At 40.4% G+C, this 22,218-nt stretch overlaps 1 protein-coding gene across 5 annotated transcripts in view; it reads left to right on the forward strand.

Moving 5' to 3' along the window:
- SLC36A4 (solute carrier family 36 member 4) overlaps window positions 1-22,218 on the forward strand; it is a 98,897-nt gene that overhangs the window by 15,246 nt on the left and 61,433 nt on the right. For all 5 annotated transcript variants that reach the window (XM_048949190.1, XM_048949206.1, XM_048949224.1 and 2 more), the window contains 3 exons: window positions 300-384; window positions 5,615-5,842; window positions 6,902-7,000. In XM_048949190.1, the coding sequence (XP_048805147.1) occupies window positions 300-384; window positions 5,615-5,842; window positions 6,902-7,000 (412 nt within the window). The remainder of the gene's footprint in view (window positions 1-299; window positions 385-5,614; window positions 5,843-6,901; window positions 7,001-22,218) is intronic.

Here is a 22,218-nt window from a genome sequence, read left to right on the forward strand (position 1 = left end):
AGCAGAAGTTATTTGTGAACTGAGTGTCTGTGTCCATTGTTTATATTTGTACAACACCGCTGCATGTTTGAATTTCCCTGTATGCCCCTTTAAAGCATGTGATATGCCTGTAAAAAAAATGATTAGAAAATTACTGCCACCACCAAAAAAGCCACAAAACCACTTTATTTTTGGCAGAAGAGGAACCTACATTCCAGCATTGGTGAGTTTAATTCACAGGAGTTATAATTGTGTGTTAGCTAGAAATAGGTTAACATATGTGAACTTTAATGTATATTTGTTTATTTTTCCTTTCTCAGGTATATTGTGGACTTCTTCCTAGTGATAACACAGCTGGGATTTTGTAGTGTATATGTTGTATTCTTGGCAGAAAACGTTAAACAAGTGAGTAAATATATTGTATGAAAACAGCTTTGGCATTTAATTTGTTTTTCACTACTTTTATTTCCTTGTACAGTCCAAAAGAACTTGTAGAATGTGGAGCTGAGAGATGCACAGAATACACTCTGTCGTGGTTTCCCCCAAGTTGCTTTTGGAATAAAGTGGCAGTGTGCAGAGTGATCTAAACTGGCATATTGTGCAGGTGGTTGTAGCTTCATTGCCCTCTGATTTGTTTGTCAGATTTCAAAATGAATCCTAAAAACTGGTAAAAATACAAGACCACGTTAGGACTGGCATCCAGTTTTCTCTGGACTTCTCTGTTTTACCAGGCTTCGCTGCTGCCTTTTTTTTTCCCCCTGATCTCCTAAGTGTATTTTACCCTTTATGTGCCATGGGAATCTTTCTTTGAATCTGTTTTTGCTTAACCTCTTCAGTTTTCCAGAACTGTCTTGCAGTTATTTAGCTGCTTTTTTCCCCACAGAATCTGTTGAATCTAAACCTATCCTGATCTTGCTCTTAAAAAATACCTGACCTTGGAATTTCCATAACCTCCCAGTTAATTGGTTCCAATGCTTTGTTATCTATTAGACAACTTCTCACTTGAGTCTAAGCTAGAAATAATTATTTGCAATTCAAGTCTGTTATTTCCTGTTCTGCTTCCAAGTGTTTTATAGTATTTTAAGTATGGATGCCTTTTACATTTTTGAATATTGGTATCACATCTCCCACTTCCTTTTTAAGCAAGTTTTTAGTTTTTTTCCATCTTTATTTGCAATGAAGTGATATTTTTTTACTTTCTTTGAAGGTTCTGCACTTGGTTATGTACTTCTTGCCAAGTTTTATCCCAGCAGTTGTTTATACTCGTCTTGCTGAAGTCTTGCTTGTGACCAGTAGACTTGAGAGGTTTTTTCGCAGGTCTTGCAGCTCATATTCCAGACTTGATATTTCAGTATAATGATCATCTTGCAGGAGCATGTCGTTATTAGCTCATGATTGATTTGTGATTCACTGTGACTTCTTGATCCTTCACTGCAGAGTTCATCCTGGCATTTCTTCTAGTTCATTTTATACTGATAGTTTCTCTTTACCTATGAAATTCTTTATTTGTCCTTATTGAATTGATGTTTGCCAGAGCTCAAGGCCAAGTTTTCCTTCTGTATCCTTTCACTTTCCATCTGGAAAGATGTTGGAACTCTGCTTATTACATCCCTGTTATTAATGAAAATATTAAATATTACTGCTTAAGAAGCATTTCATATTTTCAAGTAGTATTAAACAGATGCAAACACATATCGAGGTGTTGTATATTTTAAAAATGAATATTAATCATTAGAAAACTACTGTGATTAGTTTATGCAAACTCTAGATGTCTCAGGATATCTAAAAGTCAAATATTTTTAATGCTAGATTTATGAAAAAGTCAATTAAAACTTGCAAGTGAATCCTCACAGCCAGAAATGTCTGTATACCTCCTCAAACCTTTCAATAAAATCAAACTATCATTTTTCTGCCACACAGTCATTTGTCATTGATAAAACCAAACAAAAGCATGCATGGAACACGCACACTGGTTCTCACTTGAAGTGTTACTGCTCTAACAACACGCAGTGTGAGAAATAAGCAAGAGCATCCAGTAGCTTTTGCTCAGTTCCTGAGCTACGACATCATTGACACAAGTGAGACTTGGGAGAAGTCCTGTGACTGTTGTGTCCTGATGGACAGTTGTAGGACCTTCAGCAGGAGCAGTCAGGAAGGGCGATGAGGGCGGGCACTGTGTGTGAGGGAGGAGCTGAGCTGTTTCTAATTCAAAGGTATCTTGAGATTGGCTGCCCTTGCTCTTGTGGGTAACTGTTAACTTCCTGTATTTTAACTGAGAGCACATACATTGGTCATACATCTGGTACAAACAAACAGGCCTAGGAAATTCCTGTGGTACACTGAAGATAACTTCATGGTACAGGTACTAAGGGTTCTAATAAAGCACAGGTACTTACATTTATTGTTTCTAAAAAGAGAGTGTTTTCTGGGAGAAGTGATGATTGGTGAGTGTCTTGGCCATGGTGACCATGGAGTAGTTGAGTTATAAGTTTTTGGTAATAGGAGGAAAACTGCCACCACAATTTTGACCCTAGATATAGGGAGTGCAGACTTTGGGCTGCTCAAGAAACTAATTAGCAGGGTCCCTGGGAACCTGCTTTTGAAGAGAATGGGGTGCAGTGGTGCCGGTCACTTTTTAGGAGCCATCTCCAAAGAGTACAAGAGCAGGCAATTCCAAAATGTCAGAAGTCAAACAGAGCAGAAGACTGACATGGCTGAGCAAGGATCTTCTAGAGCTTAGTTGGAAAAGTCTACGAATGTTAGAAATGAGGCTGGGCAACATGGCAGGGCTACAGAGATGCTGTTTGCCATTGTAGGGAGACTCTGTGCAGCCAAAGCTCTATTAGATTTGAAGCTAGCCAATATTTCAGGGGACAACAAAAGGGTTTTTTTTTTTAATGTTTTTTTTTTAAAGTATGTTAACAGTAAATTGTTCCATTACTTGATGAGGGTGGTCACCTTACAAAATCGGGACATAGACAAAGCAGAGATGCTTGCGACTTCTTTGCCTCTGTCTTCAACACCAGTGATGAGTGCTGGGACCCTCGGAGCCCTGAGTCAGAGAACTTCAACTGGAGTAGTGATGAACTTCCAGCCAATTTATTTGGACCTTAAGCAAGAGGAAAGACTGATCACCTGTTTTATAAGTTTTGGAAATAAAGCCTTTATAGAAAACCCATTGCTGCTTTCTTGAAGAGCTGAAAGCTGGGAACAGGTCTTACAGAAGAAACAAACTATAAAAGCAGTAGCTGCAGAGACCCATGTTTATATGATTTACCTGTTTATATGATTTACATTGCCCTGTGCCCTTTCCCCTGGGAGGGAGGTGGTGTTTTCTTCTGGGCAGCTTTTCTGTTTGCAGAAATCTGTCCCTTAGAGGGCACCAAAGAACACAAATTAGTGCAACTTTAATCTCTTTATTTTGGTTAGTGGAAGGATGAGACAGGTGAACAGGAGGAATGAGGGAGTGGAAAACTAAGATAAAGGAAATTCATAGTAGTAGTGTTAATAATACTAATCCTTGACCAGTACCTTTGCTATTATGAATACCATGTATTCTGATTGCCATCCATGCACAAAATGTCTGAGGTTAGTAAGGATCTGTCAGCACCTGCTCCAGACCCAGAGCAGGGATACCCAGGGCCATGTCCAGGCAGCTTTGGGAGATCTCCAAGGAAGGGAACCCAAAACCTCTCTGAGCAACCCATGTCAGTGCTGCATCACCTGCACAGCATAGAAGTCCTCCCTCGTGTTCGGAGAGAACGTCTTGTGTTCCTGTCTGTATCCAGCTATTGGCAAGTTGGTGTATGTAAACTTGACAGCCACATGGAACAAGGAAGAACTTCCACTGATATCTCTTATTTGATGTTCCTAGTTAAAAACTAGTTCCAAACCAGACTTTGCAGTCTTTTTCCCCTGCTTTATCTACCATTTCAGAGAGCTAAGAGGTGACAAAGCATTTTGGAATGGTTCTGGTGAGTGAATGGGGTGTTCATCAGATTTAGTTGACAGTATTGTATGTGAGTCTAAATATTTATTTAATCTTTTGAATTCTGAAACGTTTATACACTCTTCTCACTACTGGAGACATAGTGTAGCTTTTGGTTCTAAATCTTTTCTGGTTATGGTATGGGATTAGAACAATGTTGACTGCATTACCTTAGATTCTTCCAGATTATTTGTGCTTCAGGTCTGTTTCTAATTGTATCAAATTTCAAGTAAAGTTTTTCTAAAGGAATTTCTTACTGGGGCATCAAAGAAACTCAGGTTTGTGATTTGCAGATACGCCCGTCAGAATGCAAGTAAGGTCTTAAATGTGAAGATATCTAGAGTCTGAGAAGAAGTTGCTGAGTTTGCTCAAAAAGTGTCATTTTCTCATTGTTTGGTGATAAAGCTGAAATATGCACATGTATTCTTTCTGCATGGGAGCATTTTATTACATCTTTGGCAGTTTGAAGGTGACCTGTCAATAGGATGACCTGTGAAGCATTTCATTGTCCTTTTAATTCTGAATTACAGGGTAACAGTATAGTCCTGTTTGCATTAAATATGTATCACACTGTTTCAGTGCTAGATCTGGCCTTGTGTATTGTACTGTATGTTGCTCTGTGTTGAATAAGGAAGGAATTACAGGAAACTGATCAGCTTGAGGAGTGCTGTTTTGGTCCCAGTGGATGTTACATAATCTGTAGACTGTGTGACAGAAAGAGTAGGATTTGGGGTGTAAGCAAGAAGAATGGTCTAAGGACTAAGCGACTAAGGAAACTGAATTCTTCTGACATCGTTCTTACATGAAGCATATTGGTCAATTAAACTGAATTTTCTGCACTTGCTAACTGTGCATACCTACTATCAGGAGTCTGTTGGCCAGTTTTGCTCAAGTGTGTAATCTTCACAGATACAGCTGAAGGCAGTGGATGCTGTGCTTGCGGTATATAAATGAAAAATGTAATGAAAAGTGGGGTATGTAAATAGAATTCAGTGAGGCACTCCTGTAAAGGAATCTGTTTCAGACATCACACCATCATGAATTTCTGATGTGACACATAAAATAAATGTATCAGGTGTCAGAAACTCTGCTGTCTGCTTAGAACTGTTACCACTAGATATAAACTTGTATGTAATCGTAGTGCTAGCAATAGGACTACATGAATGGTCTCAAGTTGCTCCAGGGGAGATTCAGGTTGAATGTTAGGGAAAACTTCTCCAAGAGTGGTTAGGTGCTGGAATGGGCTGCCCAGGGAGGTGCTGGAGTCACCATCTGTGGAGGTGTTCAAGAAACATTTAAGTGTACTGAGAGACATGGTTTAGTGGGAAATATTGGAGGTAGATGTACAGTTGGACTGGATGATCTTGGGGGTCTTTTCCAACCTTGGTGATTCTATGATTCTGTTCTTGTGGATTTCTTCTATAGTCACAAGTGGGATTATAGTGAGGTCCTTTATGGCCCAATGTCATCATTTATCTTAAGGATGAAATATGTTGAGGATGAAACTCTTGCCCTGTCTTTCTCTTTGCGTTGTGAGTATAGAGAAACCCAAATGCTTGACATTCAGCACCATAAAAAAACAGGAGCATGATCACCAATGTGACCACTCAGTGCTACTGCTGTTGAAAACTTTTCCTTTCCTTACAGGTCCATGAAGGATTTTTGGAAAACAAAACTGCTTCTATAAATGTCAGTGTTACCAGCAGTTCTTCTGAGAAAAGGAGTACTGATTTACGAATATACATGCTTTGTTTCCTGCCATTTATGATCCTCCTGGTCTTTATTCGTGACCTGAAGAGCCTGTCCTTGCTTTCACTGCTAGCCAATCTGTCCATGGCTGTCAGCTTGGTGATCATTTACCAGTATATTGCTAGAGTGAGTATAGAAAAGTTTATTATTATTATTATTATTATTATTATTATTATTATTATTCTGATTCTTATATGTTGCTTGGGATAGTTGGTCTCTAACCAATAATTTCTGACAATTTCTGCAAGTCAGAATTATCTTGTAATTTGAGGTAAGGGGGCAGCTTAACACTTGAGATATGCTTTTAACATATTTTTATGGAATTTTTGAAATAATGGATAATATTGCTGCACTTAAGATATCGAAAATACAGATTACAAGGGTTCTTGGGTCCTTGAGTGGAAGAGAGTGGAGTGCACCCAGAACTTCAGAGGTTTCAATCTATGGCCAGTCCATTTCAATTCATTGCACCAAAAGAACAGTTTCAGAGATTGTTTCTAGTGTTTCTCCAGTACAATTACTTATTTAAGAAAGGATACTGCATTCTTCTGTTTCTGAATAAGTTGAATGTTCTTTGAGTTTTCTGGGTTGCTGCTGTTTTTAACATTTGGGGGTACTTGAAAATAGAACAAATGGAACTGATGGCTGAGAACACATACAGAAACCTCTACACTTTTTCATTCTTATTTTTGAAAAGTATAAATGGTGAACACCATTGCGTGCACAGTACCTAGATATATGGTGTGCTATATACATGTGCTACTGGTAGAGAAAGCTTTCACGTGAGTCATAAAAGGGGCAGGAAGCAGAGAATGAGGTGGAAGGCAGAGAAGATAGTGAGAGAAGATGCACAGAAGATAGTGAGAGAGTTGGCTAGAATAGAATCATAGAATCATAGAAAAGGACCACAATGATCCTGTAGTTTCAACCCCCGTGCTATGTGCAGGGTCACCAACCACCAGACCAGGCTGCCCAGAGCCACATCCAGCCTGGCCTTGAGTGCCTCCAGTCTCAGTGCATCCACAACCTGGTATAGGAGGCAGAAGTTCCACAAGAAAGATTGGAGGAGTATGTTCTTTTGTCAACATCTGCTGATTTTTCTTTCCTAGAGACGAATGCAGCGATCAGAGTTGTAAGAACATCTGATGTTGTTTATGTAGAGCTGTTTTGCTTTGTTTTCTTTAGGATATAGCAGATCCTCGAAAACTGCCTCCCATGGTTGGCTGGAAGAAATATCCTCTATTTTTTGGAACAGCAGTGTTTGCTTTTGAAGGAATTGGTGTGGTAAGTTGTTATCTCTGACTCTTCAAGATATCTAGATCTGTGCCAGGTGATGGAACATAAACAGTTTAATGACTTCTGATATTTAATTTTTCATGTTGAAGCGCTAATCTTCCAGATATATGAAATGTGTTATAATTTGTCTAATTTGTTGAGGACAGAACATCCCTGTACAGAGGTATTTTAGTGGTTGCTGATTGCTAATTGAACACTTAGTAGCTTCCCATTTACAAGAATGTATGTAGTACATAAATAGATTAAGACAGTGATGTAATAATAATTAGTATCATATTATATTCAGCTAATAATATGATGAGATTGTAATTATAATTCAACAGCTCAGTTTGAAGTGATGAGTGTACAAAAAAAAACCCCAACCTATTTCAGCATCTGCCCCTCTTTTTTTGAGGTCACGGAGGACACAAGTGATTTATTGTGAAAGTATTATTTGCCTGGTCTCAAAGTTGTCTGTAGGGGTGGCTTCATAGAAGTGGCGATGATAAGAAAAAGTCTAGAAATTTCCAAATATTGTTTTGACTCATGGACTCGTGACAGTGAATCTCACTGTTTCTTGAAATATGTTAACTGTTTATCACTCCTATAATGTGTTTTTGATGAGTGAGGCATTTTTAAGCTCTTGTGTTCATAACCTTCTGCATCTTAGGACTTTCTGATTGCATCTCACACCAGTAAGGTTTGCAAGTTAGTTAGCATTTTTGTTCCATGTGCTGTTTTTTTAAAAAGAGCCAAAGAGGCACCTAGGAATTGTAGGTCATAATGTTTGTAAACTGTTCAGAAATTACTGTGTACGCTGTATTTATTACTACTATAGCTATGTACTTGACAAGGTGCTAGTATGTGCTTGAAACTAAAGCTAAAGAAACAACAAAAACAAAGACATAAACCAGCCAACCGAAAAAAAAGGCCAAACCAAAAATGCAGTACCCTCAAGACAACATGCATTTTATCTGAAATGATTGTTTCTCATGACATAATGTGTTGGAGATTTCAAGTATCTTTTAATTTCTGGAATATTCAGCTCTGAATTAAACCAGCATAGCTGAATAGCAAAAGTCCTAACTCCAAATTAGTTATGAAAGTGTTTTCACAGAGTGGATGTGTGGCTCTAGTGATGATGAATTCAGACTGTTTTTCACTGTTTCTTAGACTGAACTGACTGATGTAGAGGTTTGTGTGAACCTCTTTTTTCACGTCATCTGAAAGTTCTGCCATAGCAAATGGATCTACACTGTTTGATGTCCACGGCAGCTCGTGACCAAAAAACCACCAACCCCATCATCAGTTAATCTAACATATTGGGCTGTGATAAACTTAGTGCTCCTAAGTTGTTTGAGGGGTGACCTGCTTGCTGTCTACAGCTGTCTGAAAGGACGTTGCATTGAGGAGGACATTGATCTCTTTCCTCAGGTGATAAGAGATGGAATGCCAGTCAGTGGCCGTAAGTTGCACCAGGGGAGATTTAAATTGGGAATCAGGAAGGATTTATTCATGGAAGGGGTGATTAGGCATTGGAACAGGCTGCCTGGGGAGGTGGTGGAATTGCCATCCTTTGAGATATTGAAGAGAATGTGAAGCTTAGGGACAGGGTTTAGCAGCAGACCTGTGGTGTTAGGTGTGTGGCTGGACTTCAATCTTGATGACCTTTTCCAGCTGACATGATTGTATAATCTTACATGTCATGTTCTGTTTAAAAAAAAAAAAATCAAAATAATTGTTTACAGAATGCCAGTATGAGTAGTTTCTCAAAGTCATCTTAGGAAGCTTTAATTTTTTTTTAAATGTATTAATATGATGATTTGGGCTGTTTACATCTGTTTGTAGGATCAGCCTAAATTCTTGTTCGATGGCTGGTTTGAACAATTTTGTCATTTTACTAAATTTCAGGGAAATTCATTTGTAATACAACTCCTACAGGACAGTTATTCCTTTTACAGAGCTGAATAACAGTAGTGCATGCTCAGCTGTGATGCCAAAACGGTGCTGCACTTTGATGTGCTTGCTATTCATTTTTTGTTCAGTGTGAGTTGACTATAGAAGTGGGCTCACTGCTGGTTGGTATAACGTACCTGCTGCAGGTTGCACCTGTCTTGGCAGCTGGGTGTTGATGGTCTGTCTGCTGACAGGAAGAGCTGTCAGCAGAGTAGGCAGTGTTTCTTAATGCTGAGCTAGAAACAGGAATTGAGCACTCAGTATAGTAGATCTGGTGGCTATTGTTAATTATGATGGAAATCCATTTGGGATTTCAGCATGCTTAAATTAATGTTTTGAGATGAGGGTGACCTTGTGAAAGTTGTACTGAATAGTGACATAAGTGCCATTTGTGAAACAGTGGTAGCTGCAACTGGATACAATAGATTGCTTTGGGTGTATGGTTTTGTTTTAATCCTTACAGTTTCAGTCCAGGAGGCAATTATGTGTTGATCAGCAGACACCAAAATTCAACCCTTTATGGGTCTCTTTATGGACAGAGTGCTGCTCAGGATGGCAGAATGTACTGCTACTGCTTTCCCTCTGTGCTTTAGCTCCTCTCTAGTTGTGAGTTCCCTGCTCTGGATGAAACTACCTGTGAAGTCATGAGGTTGATACTAAGGCCACAGAGAAGAAGAAAGTATCAGCACTACTTTTTGAATACTGTAGCTGCAGGTGATAGATGGAGCGAATGTTTGCAGAATGTGTTATGTTATTTTATAAGAACGGTGTTTGAGAGCTTCTTTTGTATTCCATGGACAAGCGGATCTGTTTGTATAAAGAATGTGAGATTTCCGTGACTGAATTAAAAAGTAGTTTCAGTCCGTGCTTCTGAGTAGACCTAAAATGCAGTTAAAACTATTTTTTAGAAGAATATAAAACTGAAGCCTTCAGGCTTGGATACATCTGTAATATTACTGTGTGCAAGTGAGAACTGCATGATGTTATACCTATGCAACTGCAGCTATAGTTATTGGATGCTTGGCAGTGAAATTCCAATTTGCATTCTTGTGTGAGGTATAAAAACCAAATTCAGATATGGAAGTGATATTTTAATATAAACTTCAGGGGAGAGAAGGAGGATAAAATACATTCATAAAGTTTAAACAATAAATACATATTATGTATTGTGCATAAATATGCTCAGTTAATTTAGTACTGTTTTTTTTGGAGTTCTGCACGCTAGTTATCATAGCAGAGAGAAAGTGTTAATAAACATTATTTCCAAGTTTAGGAAATGAGTCTGATATTTCAGCCTATTTCTTGAAGACATCTATTAAGACTGCTTTTAAACTTGGATATCACAGCTTTGCAGTAAGGAGGTGGGGTGGTATTTGTACACCCAGTGACAGGCTCTGGAATCCCCTTCGGCAGCAGCTAACTGATTGCAGGAGATTTAAAAGCAGAAAACTAAGTGGATTAGAATTTTTAAAGTGTCAGTATTTGGATTTTGAAAGTGATGCAGATGAGCTTGTTAGGCCTATGGCATTGAGATAAAAGCCTCTCTTAAATTCTTTTGCCAGAGTAGTAATAGTATTGTTTTAAATAATTAATGAATCCCAGTGGCTCCCTGTTCTGTTGTCAGACTGGGTTTGGCAGAAGCAGGCATTTAACAGGTAACATGACATAGTCTAGGTATACTTGGGTCATCTCTGGATTGGGGTGCATCAGTTTCTTTGTTGTTCTTCAGAGACAGCTGAGATGCAAAGGCAATATCATCAGATGTTGCTTTTAAATTTGATCACCAAAATGTAGGCATCAGCAGTATTTGTTGACTGTGTGTATGACCTTCTTGTAAATTTCATGGTAATTGTGAACTTTAAATGTCTTGTCAGTGAGAGGCATGCCGTAACTGCTGAGCAAAGCCTCTTGGTTTGACTCTCTTCTGAGCACGTTTAAAAAAAATTGAGGAAGAAGGCAAAAGATTGTAGACAAATGCCTAGAAAACAGTGTTACTAGATGTAGCAGATACAATTTTTTTTGTTGTTGTTAGAAACAAATAAACAAAATCTTACTCAGATTCATCTGAGTCCTGGTAAAAAGCTGGGCTTCTGGGTATTGGCTTTTGTGAAGATTTCACAACAGTGAACAGCTCAGCACTGCCATACACCTGTCTCACTTCTCAAAAGAGCAGAGGGAGAAAATGTGATGGACAGAAAACTCATGGCTGGAGATAAGGACAGGGAGATAAGGACCCTCCAAGTGCAGGTGGTGTTCTCCTCTGTCCCTTCAGTGGCAGGGAGGGATACTGAGGCCCAGGAAAATACATCTGATAATACATGGCTGAGAGACTGGTGCCACAGCAGGAATCCTGTTGTTTTTTTTTCTTCTTTTTTCTTTTGACCCTAGGGCAGTTTATTGAGCACCTGGTGTGATGGCTGCAGATGGATCCCATCTGTCTCAACGGGGGAATGGATCCTAGCCTAGTAGCTGGCAGGGCTCACTGAGAGGGCTTTAACCTAGGCATGAAGGTGGAAGGAGATGAAACCAGGCTCACTAGAGATGAGTCTGGGGGAACAATTACAGCACTGGGGACGAGGCCAGTGTCTAAGCAGAAGTGCATCTATGCAGGGAGAGAGTCAGAAAGGCTAAAGCACAGTGCAAGCTCGATCTGCCCACTGTGCTAAGGAACAAAAAATGTTTTTACAAATATGTTAACAGGAGGAGGGCCAAGAGAATCTTCATTCTTTACTGGATGTAGCAGGAAATATGAACGTTAAGGATAAAGAAAAAGCTGAGCTTCTCAATGCCTTCTTGGTACTGCTGAACTAGATGATAGAGATCTTTTTCAGCCTTTATGATTCTGTGATACTACTTATGCAATACTTTGACTTTTGAGAAATTGACTGACTTTTTTGGGGACCTTATAAATGCATTGGGGATCTTATCAGTACTTATGTATATCTACATGGCGGGAGTCAAGTGGATGGGGCCAAGCTCTTTTCAGCAGTGCCAAATGACAGAACAAGGGACAATGAACATGAGCTGATACTTAGGAAATTCTATACAAACACGAGAAAAAAACTTATTTACTTTGAGAATGAAAAAGCACTGGAACAGGCTGCCCAGATTGGTGGTGGAATCTCCTTGTATGGAGGTATATTCAAAACCCTTCTGGCTGCTTCCTTGGGCAACCTGCTGTAGAGAACATGCTTTAGCAGGGGATTGGGCTCTCCAGAGGTCCCTTCCAACACCTACAATTCTGTGATTCTGTGAAACAGGAGTCGAGTGCCAATCCATTGTGTTCTGCTCTGCTATCTTGTGGTGAACAGTTTTTGGGGTGTGGTACAGATGACTTCAGTGGGACACAAAAGCTTATTCCTCTGTTTGAACATGACCGTCTCAGATGGAAGACTTCTGTGTTTTAAGTAGGCGTGTAGTAAAGATGGAAAAAGACTTCTTATATTAATTACACACATAATTAGGCAGTACAGTAATTAATTTCAGGTAGAAACATTTTCTGTGTTAGGTTTTTCATCCTCTCTGTCCATTATCCAGTAATGAGTTGCTGCTCTTTTGCACTCATTTGCAATTGTCTTATTTTCCTCCTTCCTACTATGTTCTGTGTGAGTATTGATCTGCAATGGGTTGGATTGCCTACGTGATATTTAACTGCAAGTCTTCATTATATGCCTAATATGTTGAATAGAGCTGTGAAGCTGTGGAAGTGTTAGTAACTTTTCCTGAACTCAATAGCTAGTTAGAAGAAATGCTTGCATCTTAAGCTTTAGAGCACTTGTGTAATTGACAACGTGCGGAAAAGCTTCTTTACTTTGAGGATGAAAGAGAACAGGCTGCCCAGAGAGTTGTTTTTTTAAATATATGATGTTACTGTATGGCTCAAAATACCACTTATTAATATTTATGAATAAATATTCTGCTGAAAGAACCCTTATCATCCACTGTTGAACACTGACAAATTTCTGTAGTGGTTCTCTAATATATGTTGTGACTTAAAAATTGTACACCTGGAGGAAAGATTTGTCAAGAGCAGGAGAAGAAGGTAGAGAAGTGACATAATGATGAAAGCTTTTGTAGAAGATTACACTAGAAAGTGGTGTGTTGTGTATTCTTACAGTTGTACTTGAACTGTTTGAGCACTTCTCAGAAAGAGTAAATGAGTAGTTTAGAAGTCAAGGTGCTATGCAATCATTTCAAATGAAAGTGTATGAAGCTTTCTGCTCTGAGAGAAGCAGAATGGTCAGTGTCTTCCCTTCTCCTATGCCTGATGGATTGATTTTTCCAGAAGAAGATAGTTTTTTTCTTTTGATGATGTTGATGTTAAAATGTCAGATATAAGTCACAAAAACTGTTGAATTGCTTCTTTTTCTCGAGTCCTGTTACCTTTTTAACTGTCTTGGTCCTGGAGTGTGTAGTGCTATTCGCCATGCATTCTTTCTGCATCAGTAAGCATCTGTTGAATTACTGTGTATTTCACAAGTGAATTCATTAGGCTTATGTTCCTTTTATTCTTTTGTTGCTAGAAATACCATCCCAGATAAATATTTATCCTCTGAAATAATGAGCTTAATTTTATCTCTATGTTAAGAAAATTTGTTTCTGAACTTGCTGGTTGTATTGACTTAATACAATTCAATTGGCAAAGCTCGTATTTATGCAGAACATTAAGATCAAGCTCTTACCTTGCGTGAATGTATCTTCTATGCTGTGTTTCAAATAAAGTAATTAAGAAAAAGGGTTAATATTTCTGGATAGATATATTTCTGTATTTAGAGTTATAAATCTCCATAATTTGTTTATTTCTGAGAACACTAGTTAATCCTTGAAGGAAAACATTGCAACCTGCTTTCACTTGTACAGTCATGGAGTGTGAAAGACCTTGGAATAGCACGGAATCACAGAATGTCTGAGGTGAGCATGTCCTGGGCATGCTGCTCTGGCTGTTCCTGCTAGAGCAGAGGGACAGCCAGAGCAGCATGCCCAGGACACTGCCTTGGTTGCTTTGAAAGGTTTCCTGGGAAGAGACTCCACAACGTCTCTGGGCAACCTGTGCCAGTGCTCCATCACCTGCACAGCACAGAATGCTTCCTGGTGTTCTGAAGGAACGTCGTGTTCTGCAGTTTGTGTCCACTGCCCCTTGTCCTGGGGCACTACTAAAGAGTCTGACTTCATTCTCACTGTACTCTCCCTTCAGGTATTTATAGGCATTGGCGAGATCTCTATGAGCATCCTCTTCTCCAGGCTGAACAGACCCAGCTCTTTCAGCAAATTCTCCTAGGAGAAGTCCTATGAGGAGCTTCTGTCCATTCATTACATTTCTGGCTCTCCATTGGACACTTTGCAGTATGCCTGGGTTTGGTATACAGGGAGCCCAGAAATGAAAGTAGGACTCAAGGTGCAACCTCACCAGTGCTGAGTAGAGAGGAAGAATCACATCCCTTGACCTGCTAGTTATACTTTGTCTAATCAGCCCAGAATACCCTTAGGCTTCTGAGCAACAAGGGCACCAGTGTCAAAAGCCTTACGAGTACCAGAAAGAAGTGTTCGCTGCTCTTCCTTCATCCATCAGGCTGATGATTTCATTACAGAAGCTCATCATGTTGATCAGACATGTCTTCCTTTTGGTGAATCCATGCTGACTATTCCCAATTTTCTGCTCTTCCATGTGCCTAAAAGTGGTTTCCAGGTTGCAGATTAGCACTTCCATCACCTTCCCAGGGATTGAGGTGAGGCTTATTAGTTCTCCAGGTCTTCCTTCTTGTGCTCCTTGAAGATAAGAGTGACATTTACTTTTTTCCCATCTAGAGAAATGTACATCTAAATTGTCCTGCATTACTCTAGAAGCTAAAGTGATGTCTGGGTAGAACAAAATCTGAGGTACATGCCAAAAGAAACAGTACTGCCAGCAGGAGGCTGCACATTGAGTACTGTATTCAGTTTTGAGCTCCTCACTGCAAGAAAGACATCAAGGCTCTGGAGCTTGTCCAGAGAAGGGCAACAAAGCTGGAGCACAAGTCTTATGGGGAGCAGCTGAAGGAGCTGGGATTGCTCAGTGTGGAGAAGAGGAGGCTCAGGGGAGACCTTATCACTCTCTACAACTGCCTGAAAGGAGCTTGTGGTGAGGTGGGGGTCGACCCCTTCTCTTGTGTAACAAGTGATAAAACTGGAGGGAATGGCCTCAGGTTGCACCTGGGAAGGTTGAGGTTGAGTATTACAAAAGTTTTTTTCTCCAAAAAATGTGGTCAGGCACAGAAACGGGCTGCACAGGGAGGTGTGGAGTCACCGTCCCTAGGGGTGTTCAAGAAATATTTACATGTTGTACTGGAGGACATGGTTTAGTGAGGAAATACTGGGGGTAGGTGGATGATTGAACTGGATGATCTTGGAGGTCTTTTCAAGCCTTGGTGATTCTAAGAGACATTTTGTGAAGCTGTTTTCTTTTTTTGAAGCGTTTGCACTGAAGTGAAGTTCATACATTGGCTACTGTCTACTAAAAAAAAAAACAGATATGGATGACTGAGAATTCAAATACTTCATTGCAGTACTACTGCAATGGAATGTATTCTTCTGCAACATCTTTTGTGTTTCTAAATCATATTTTCTTTTATCACTTATCCTGTAGAAGTTTTGAGACTAGCATAAGTTATAGAGGATGTTAAAATATACTATTTTGTGGTCTATTGAGTACAGTTCTAAATGCAACACAGTGGGGAAAAATAAAGCTGAAGTGTGTGGCTGGAAGTGTCTGATTAATTAGGAACATAATTTTTGTATTGGCATATATCTTACAGCAGTCTGGTGTAAAGGACAACAAAGCCTGTAACCCTTGAATGATTTTGACATACAAATACCTTATGATAAAATAAAATATAAAACTGGTTTGTAGTTTTTTGTATACATTGTAGGGAAATATTCTGGATTTTATTCCTGAATAAAATTATTCTCTTACGACATGGTAGTATGCAGAATGGTGTAATTTCTGTTAAATCTCAGAGCAAGCTAAAGGTTGAGTAAATGTCACAAAGGGGAGACGAATGAAGTCTTAAGCGTTTATTTTGTATAAACCATTTATGATAAAAGTGATGCAGAATGACCTTCTGTCTTGCACCTTTTGAGCAATATTAGCCATACTTCCATTTGCAGCAATGAAGGATATGTTAGGGAAAATGAGGTTGTTTATTGCACTTACAGTTAGACAGTAAAGTTCTGTGTTTTCCTCAAGAAAGTAAGTTGTCCTGGACACTTAAAAATGCATCAAAAAGTGTTAGAATAAAATATCATTGTTGAAAATTTTCCATAAAACATTTTGTCATCTAGAGGGACCTTGACAGTCTGGAGAGGTGAACGGGAAGAACTGGAAAGAATTGTGTGAAGTTCAGTATGTAAAATGCCAAGTACTGGGGAACACTTCAGGCACCAGTACATGCTGGGGGCAACCCATCTGGGAAGGAGCTTGGCAGAAAAGGAGCTGGGATTTAGGATTCCTGCTAGACACCAAATTGAACATGAGTCAGCAATGTGCCTTGCTGCTAAGAAGGCTAAATTTGCCTAATGCCTAAGCTGTATTAGGAGAGTGTCAGCAGGTCAACAGAGATGATTCTTCCCTTCTCTTCAGCACTGGAGAAGCCATAGGTGGAGTGCAATGTACAGGTCTGGGTTCCCAGTACAAGAAAGACTGGGACATATTTGGACATACTGGAAAGGACACCAAGATGTTGAAGGGACTGGAGCAACTTTCCTGTAAGGAGAAGCTGAGAGATCTGAGTCTATTCAGCTTGGAGAAAATAAGGAGGCTTGGAGGTGACTTTAGGAAGTTTAACAGGCGTAAGCACTGGATTCTGCACCTGGAATGGGGCAAATGTGGATATATGTTCAGATTAGAGGACGAAATGATGCAGAACAGCCTCCCAGAAGGGATCTGAGGTTTCTGTTGTTGGAAAGTTGAATATGAAACTGTTGCGGTGTAATCTCAAGTACTGTGTGCAGTTTTGGATGCCACAATGTAAGAAGGACATAAAACCTGGAGAATATCCAAATGAAGACTACAAAAATGGTGAAGAGTCTGTAGCACAAGATGTATGAGGGGCAGCTGAGGTCCGTGGTGTGCTCAGCCCAGAGCAGAGCAGGCTGAGGGGAGGCCTGATGACGGCTGCAGCTCCTCACAGGGAGCAGAGGGCAGCGCTGAGCTCTGCTCTGTGTGACAGCGACAGGGAACGGCATGGAGCTGCGTCAGGGGAGGGCAGCTGGGGGTGAGGGAAAGGGTCTGCAGCACAGGGTGGTGGGCATGGAACAGCCTGCCCAGGGCTGTGGGCACGGCCCCGAGCTGCTGGAGTTCAAGGAGCGTTTGGACAGTGCTCTCAGACATTGGGTTTGGGTTTTGGGAGGTCCTGTGTGGAGCTGGGAGTTGGAGTTGATCCTTGGGTCACTTCCAACTTGGATATTCTATGATCTTAGAAATGTCTATAATTAATGAAAGAGAATGTGAAAGAGGACAGAGCCATCTTTTTAGTGGTGCTTAGTGCCAGGACAAGGGGCAATGAGCAATGGGTACAAACTGGAGCACAGCAGGTTCCCTCTGAGCACCAGGAGCACTTCTGTGCTGTGCAGGTGATGGAGCACTGGTGCGGGTTGCCCAGAGAGGCTGTGGGATCTTCTCCTTGGAGATCTTCCAAAGCTGTCTGGACATGGATAGCCCTGGATGCTGTTGCTGGGGTTGGAGCGTACCCAGAGGTCCCTTCCTACTCTGACTCTGTGCATTGGTATAGGACATGAGCAAGAACAGGCAAGTGAAACATAACAGACTGAGCAGAAGTTAGGTAGTAAAATTTGTGTTTGTATACCTCAAATATTTTAATATCAACTTTATCAGTATTTTGTTTTATAAACAAGTTGTAAAGAAAATTAAACTTATTTTTTTGCAGGAGAATGTGATTGTAGGAGCTTTTTTTTTTTTTTTTTTTTTTGTAAATGAAAATATCGACGAATACATTATTGAAAATTTTACAAAATGCTTGACCTGATTCTGTACTTTAAACTAATTAAAATCACCATTTGACTGTATCATAGAATAATAGCATGGTTTGAGTTGGAAGGGACCTTTAAGATCATGTAGTTCCAACCCCCATGCTATATGCAGGGACACCTCCCTCTAGACCAGGCTGCTCGCAGCCCCATCCAGCCTGGCCTTGAATGCTTCCAGGGAGGGGACATCCTCAACCTCACTGGGCAACCTGTTCCAGTGTCTCACCACTCTCACAGTAAAGAATTTCTTCCTAATATCTAGTCTAAAACTACCCTCTTCCAGTTTAAAGCCATTTTCCCTTGTCCTGTTGCTACCTGCCCTAGTAAAAAAACCTCCCTTCCTAGCTTTCTTGTGAGTCCCTTTCAGTTACTGGAAGGCCACTGTAAGGTCTCCTTGGAGCCTTCCCTTCTCTATGCTGAAGGGCTCCAGCTCTTTCAGCCTGTCCTCACAGGGAGGGAGTTCATCTGATCATCTTTGTGGCCCTCTACAACAACACCGTGTCCTTGTCTTGAGGGTACCAGAGCTGGATGCAGTACTCCAGATGGGGTCTCATGAGAGCAGAGGGGCAGAAGAGGGGCAGAATCACCTCCCTCAACCTGCTGGTCACGCATCTCTTGATGCAACCCAGGATATGGTTGGCCTTCTGGGCTGCAAGTGCATGTTGCCAGCTGATGTTGAATCTTTCGTCAACTGATACCCCCAAATGGAACACAGGCCATATGAGGAACACAGGCCATATGAGGAGAGGCTGAAGGAGCTGGGAATGTTCAGCCTGGAGAAGAGGAGGCTCAGGGGAGACCTTATTGCTCTCTATAACTTCCTGAAGGGAGGTTGTAGTGAGCTGGGGGTCGGCCTCTTCTCTCGTGTCATTAGTGATAGGACCAGGGGGAATGGTTTCAAGCTACGGCAGGGGAGATTCAGGCTGGACATGAGGAAGTATTACTTTTCAGAAAGGGTGGTCAGGCACTGGAATGGATGCCCAGGGAGGTGGTGGAGTCACCGAGCCTGGGGGTGTTCAAGGAAAGACTGGATGTTGTGTTGAGGGACATGGTTTAGTGGGAGCTATTGGGAATAGGTGAATGGTTGGACTGGGTGATCTTTTAGGTCTTTTCCAACCTTAGTGATTCTATGATTCTAAATACTTCTCAGGGCACTTAAGCCATTCTCCACCCGTCCTTTTTTGTGCTTTTGTGCCCTGACCCAAATGCGGGGCTTTGGGTTTGGTCTTGTTGAGCTTCATGAAGTTGGCATGGGCCCAGCTTTCAAGCCTGTCCAGGTCCCTCTTGTTGGCATATTTTTCTTCTAGTGCATTGACAGCACCACTCAGCTTGGTGTCACCTGCAAACTTGCTGATGGTGCACTTGGTCCTACTGTATGTGTCACCTACAGTGGTGTTAAATATGCCAGCCCCAACATCTATCCCTGAAGAATGCCACTCATCACTGGTCTCCACTGGGATATTGAGCTATTATCTTTTAACCTGGAATACTCATTTAAAATGAGTAACGGAGGGAGGATTGCTTCTTGTCATTTTTGAGGCAGTTCACGAAAGATGGGAAGATGAGCATTTACATTTAAGCATACTCTGTTACAGAGTTATCCATGACAAGATTCGTTTTCAATGGCAATGACAAATCAATCTGATTATCTGCAGGCTGAATTCTCGTGTTCCTGTTATTTTTGGTCAGGTAATAAAAAATGTACAGTTGAGATTTCTAATTAGAATTAGACAGTTCCCTGGAGCTTACTTCTAAAAGGTGAAGTCTAATTGCAACCAGAATATTCCAGTCAAGTAGTGAGGAGGCGGTGTTCTTTCTGGGGAATGATTCTAGCTACTGTGAGCAGCTTGAAATGAAAGGGTAGATACTTCACATGATTTATGATTGTAGATTAGGCAGGATATTTCCAATACTAGATTATGCTGCTTTGCCAGTAAAATATGGATACTTTTAAATTAGTCTTTTGGTGGATTAAGGAGGGGTGGATTTGTTGTAAAGTTATTTTCTTGGAAATTAAGAAGCCAGAAGTTAATAGTCTCTAAAGGAATCAAGCGTTAAGTTCAAAACAAGATATCTGTAACAAAACATGTGTCAGAAATGATAAAATTCTCTAAAACAGAGAAAAAGAAAGAGAATTTGTTAACTGAAAAAAAGATGGAAAATAAGAAATTAGGAAAAATTATCAGATTTTGGTTAAATAAATAATTTCATAGGTTTTTAGGGCTGTGACAGGGCTGCTGTGAATTGGGACCTAAAGAGTGTGAAGAAAGCAGAGAGAATATGTAAATCATAAGCAGGGAGAAGACCAACTCCCAAATCACTGAAACTTTTGATATCTTGAGGTTCTCTTGTCTCCACTGTTCTGCCTCCAGTAACCTTGCTTGGGAGACAAAATTATTCCCCAAAGTTCTCCCTCCACAAACTATTTCATATCACTACATTGTGAGACAGTTATATAAGTGATGATAGTTGATAGATCTGAAGGACTAGGTTAATGATGCTGTCTGATAGAGCAGAAATATTGTTTGAGTGAGTGGACAAAAGCACTGAAACCCTGGCATGAGATACTGAATTAAAGCAGCATTTGTCTTGAGAGAATCTGTTCTGATGCAAGAATGGGACAGACAGAGGGAATTGGAGATGTGTTTTTCTCCTTCAGTGTCCTTCAATCATCTAGTTCAGGTGTTGGCTTTTTAAGAAAATCATTTGAAGAATTGAAGAGTGAAATTAATTTCTGGTTCCAGGAAAAAAGAAAAAATGTTCAGCTTCAGTATTTTAGAAGTAAGTAAAGAAAGAAACTCAAAAGCATTTTCAAAAAGATTTCAATCTCAATTTGTGGCTAATTAAAATGTTAGGCCACTGGGACCGTACAGGAACTGAAAGGAAATTCAGAATGAAAATCTCTGCAGCAGCTGCCCAAAAGTGGCACAGGAAGATCAAGGCCTAGCTCGTGTCACACCTTCCTTCAGCCCTTGTCTGCATCCGACCCATTTTGGGCATCTTCCTCCTACTCTGTTCTCTGGAAAGGGAGTGGAAACTATTCTGCAGTTTGCCCCATCCCTGGAGGTGCTCAAGGCCAGGTTGGATGGGCCCTTGGCAACCTGAGCTGGTGGGGGTCAGCCGGCTCATGGCAGGTGGTTGGAACTGGGTGGATTTTAATGTCCCTTCCAATCTGAGTCGTTCTATGACCCCTATGATGATGAATTTAATGTAAAGCACAGTGTATGTGTAAAATATCATTACTGATAATAATTGCTTATTAGATCTGTTACCTTGAACTCTGCAGTCATATGGACATCTTTTTTTTTTTTAAATTGTTCTTCAGTATGATTATAGCCAGTGTGTGTTATAAATATACATAATTTTGCTATTTAATTGAAGCTACAGCCAAAAAGTGTCTTTATCTTCTGCAATTTGTATGAGTAGTCTGCCAAGAAATTGGCATGGCTTTTTTTTTTATTTGTTTGAAGGAATGTCATCATAATGAATAGCCCAGTGGTACCAGTAATAGGTCTTTGATTTGAGCTCCCTCTGACAGTGACACCAGAAGACTTTTTTTTTCCCATTAATAGTCTACAGATGGCTTTTGCTGCCCTTTGGTGGCACAAACAATATCCAGGATCTCTTTCCTACGAGGAGCCCTAGTGGAAAGCCACTGGATTTTTCACGCCCAGCCTGTGTGTCTGTGTTCACTGCCCTCATTCTGCCAGGAATGTGGGAAATGAATGTTGAAGACTCTGGGAATCAAATCTCTCAGCCTGAGAACTTATTGGAAGACTCCTTGTATCTGTAATCTGGGCAAGCATTGCTACTGCAGTTCTGTAGGGTTAATATAGGTTGGGGTAAGAACTTAATGCAACTATTAATCTTACTAGGACTCCTGGAAGCTGTAGAACATCTTAGAACGTAGGCAGAAAATGTGTTGCATTTGTAGCTACCAGAGAATGAACAGGTATGCAAGGAATCAGCAGGCCCAAATGCTACCTGTTGATTCTTTGTATCAGAATATTTTGTAGGAGTAAAGAATGGGAAAACTCAGGGGACAGGAAAAATAACCTGTAATTACTTGCATTCTTCAAAGTTCTTAATAAGCAGTTAGGGTAAAACAATCCAATCCCAACTCAGGACAAAAAAATCTGAAGTGTTTTCTGTCCTACCTGGCAGTTCTTCACGTGAAATACAAAAATACAACTTGATGGGCACTGCGCTGTCCCAGAAGCTTAATCCTTTTAGAGGAATGAATGTCTTTG

The sequence above is a fragment of the Lagopus muta genome, chromosome 1 (assembly GCF_023343835.1).
Source record: "Lagopus muta isolate bLagMut1 chromosome 1, bLagMut1 primary, whole genome shotgun sequence".
NCBI lineage: Eukaryota > Metazoa > Chordata > Aves > Galliformes > Phasianidae > Lagopus > Lagopus muta.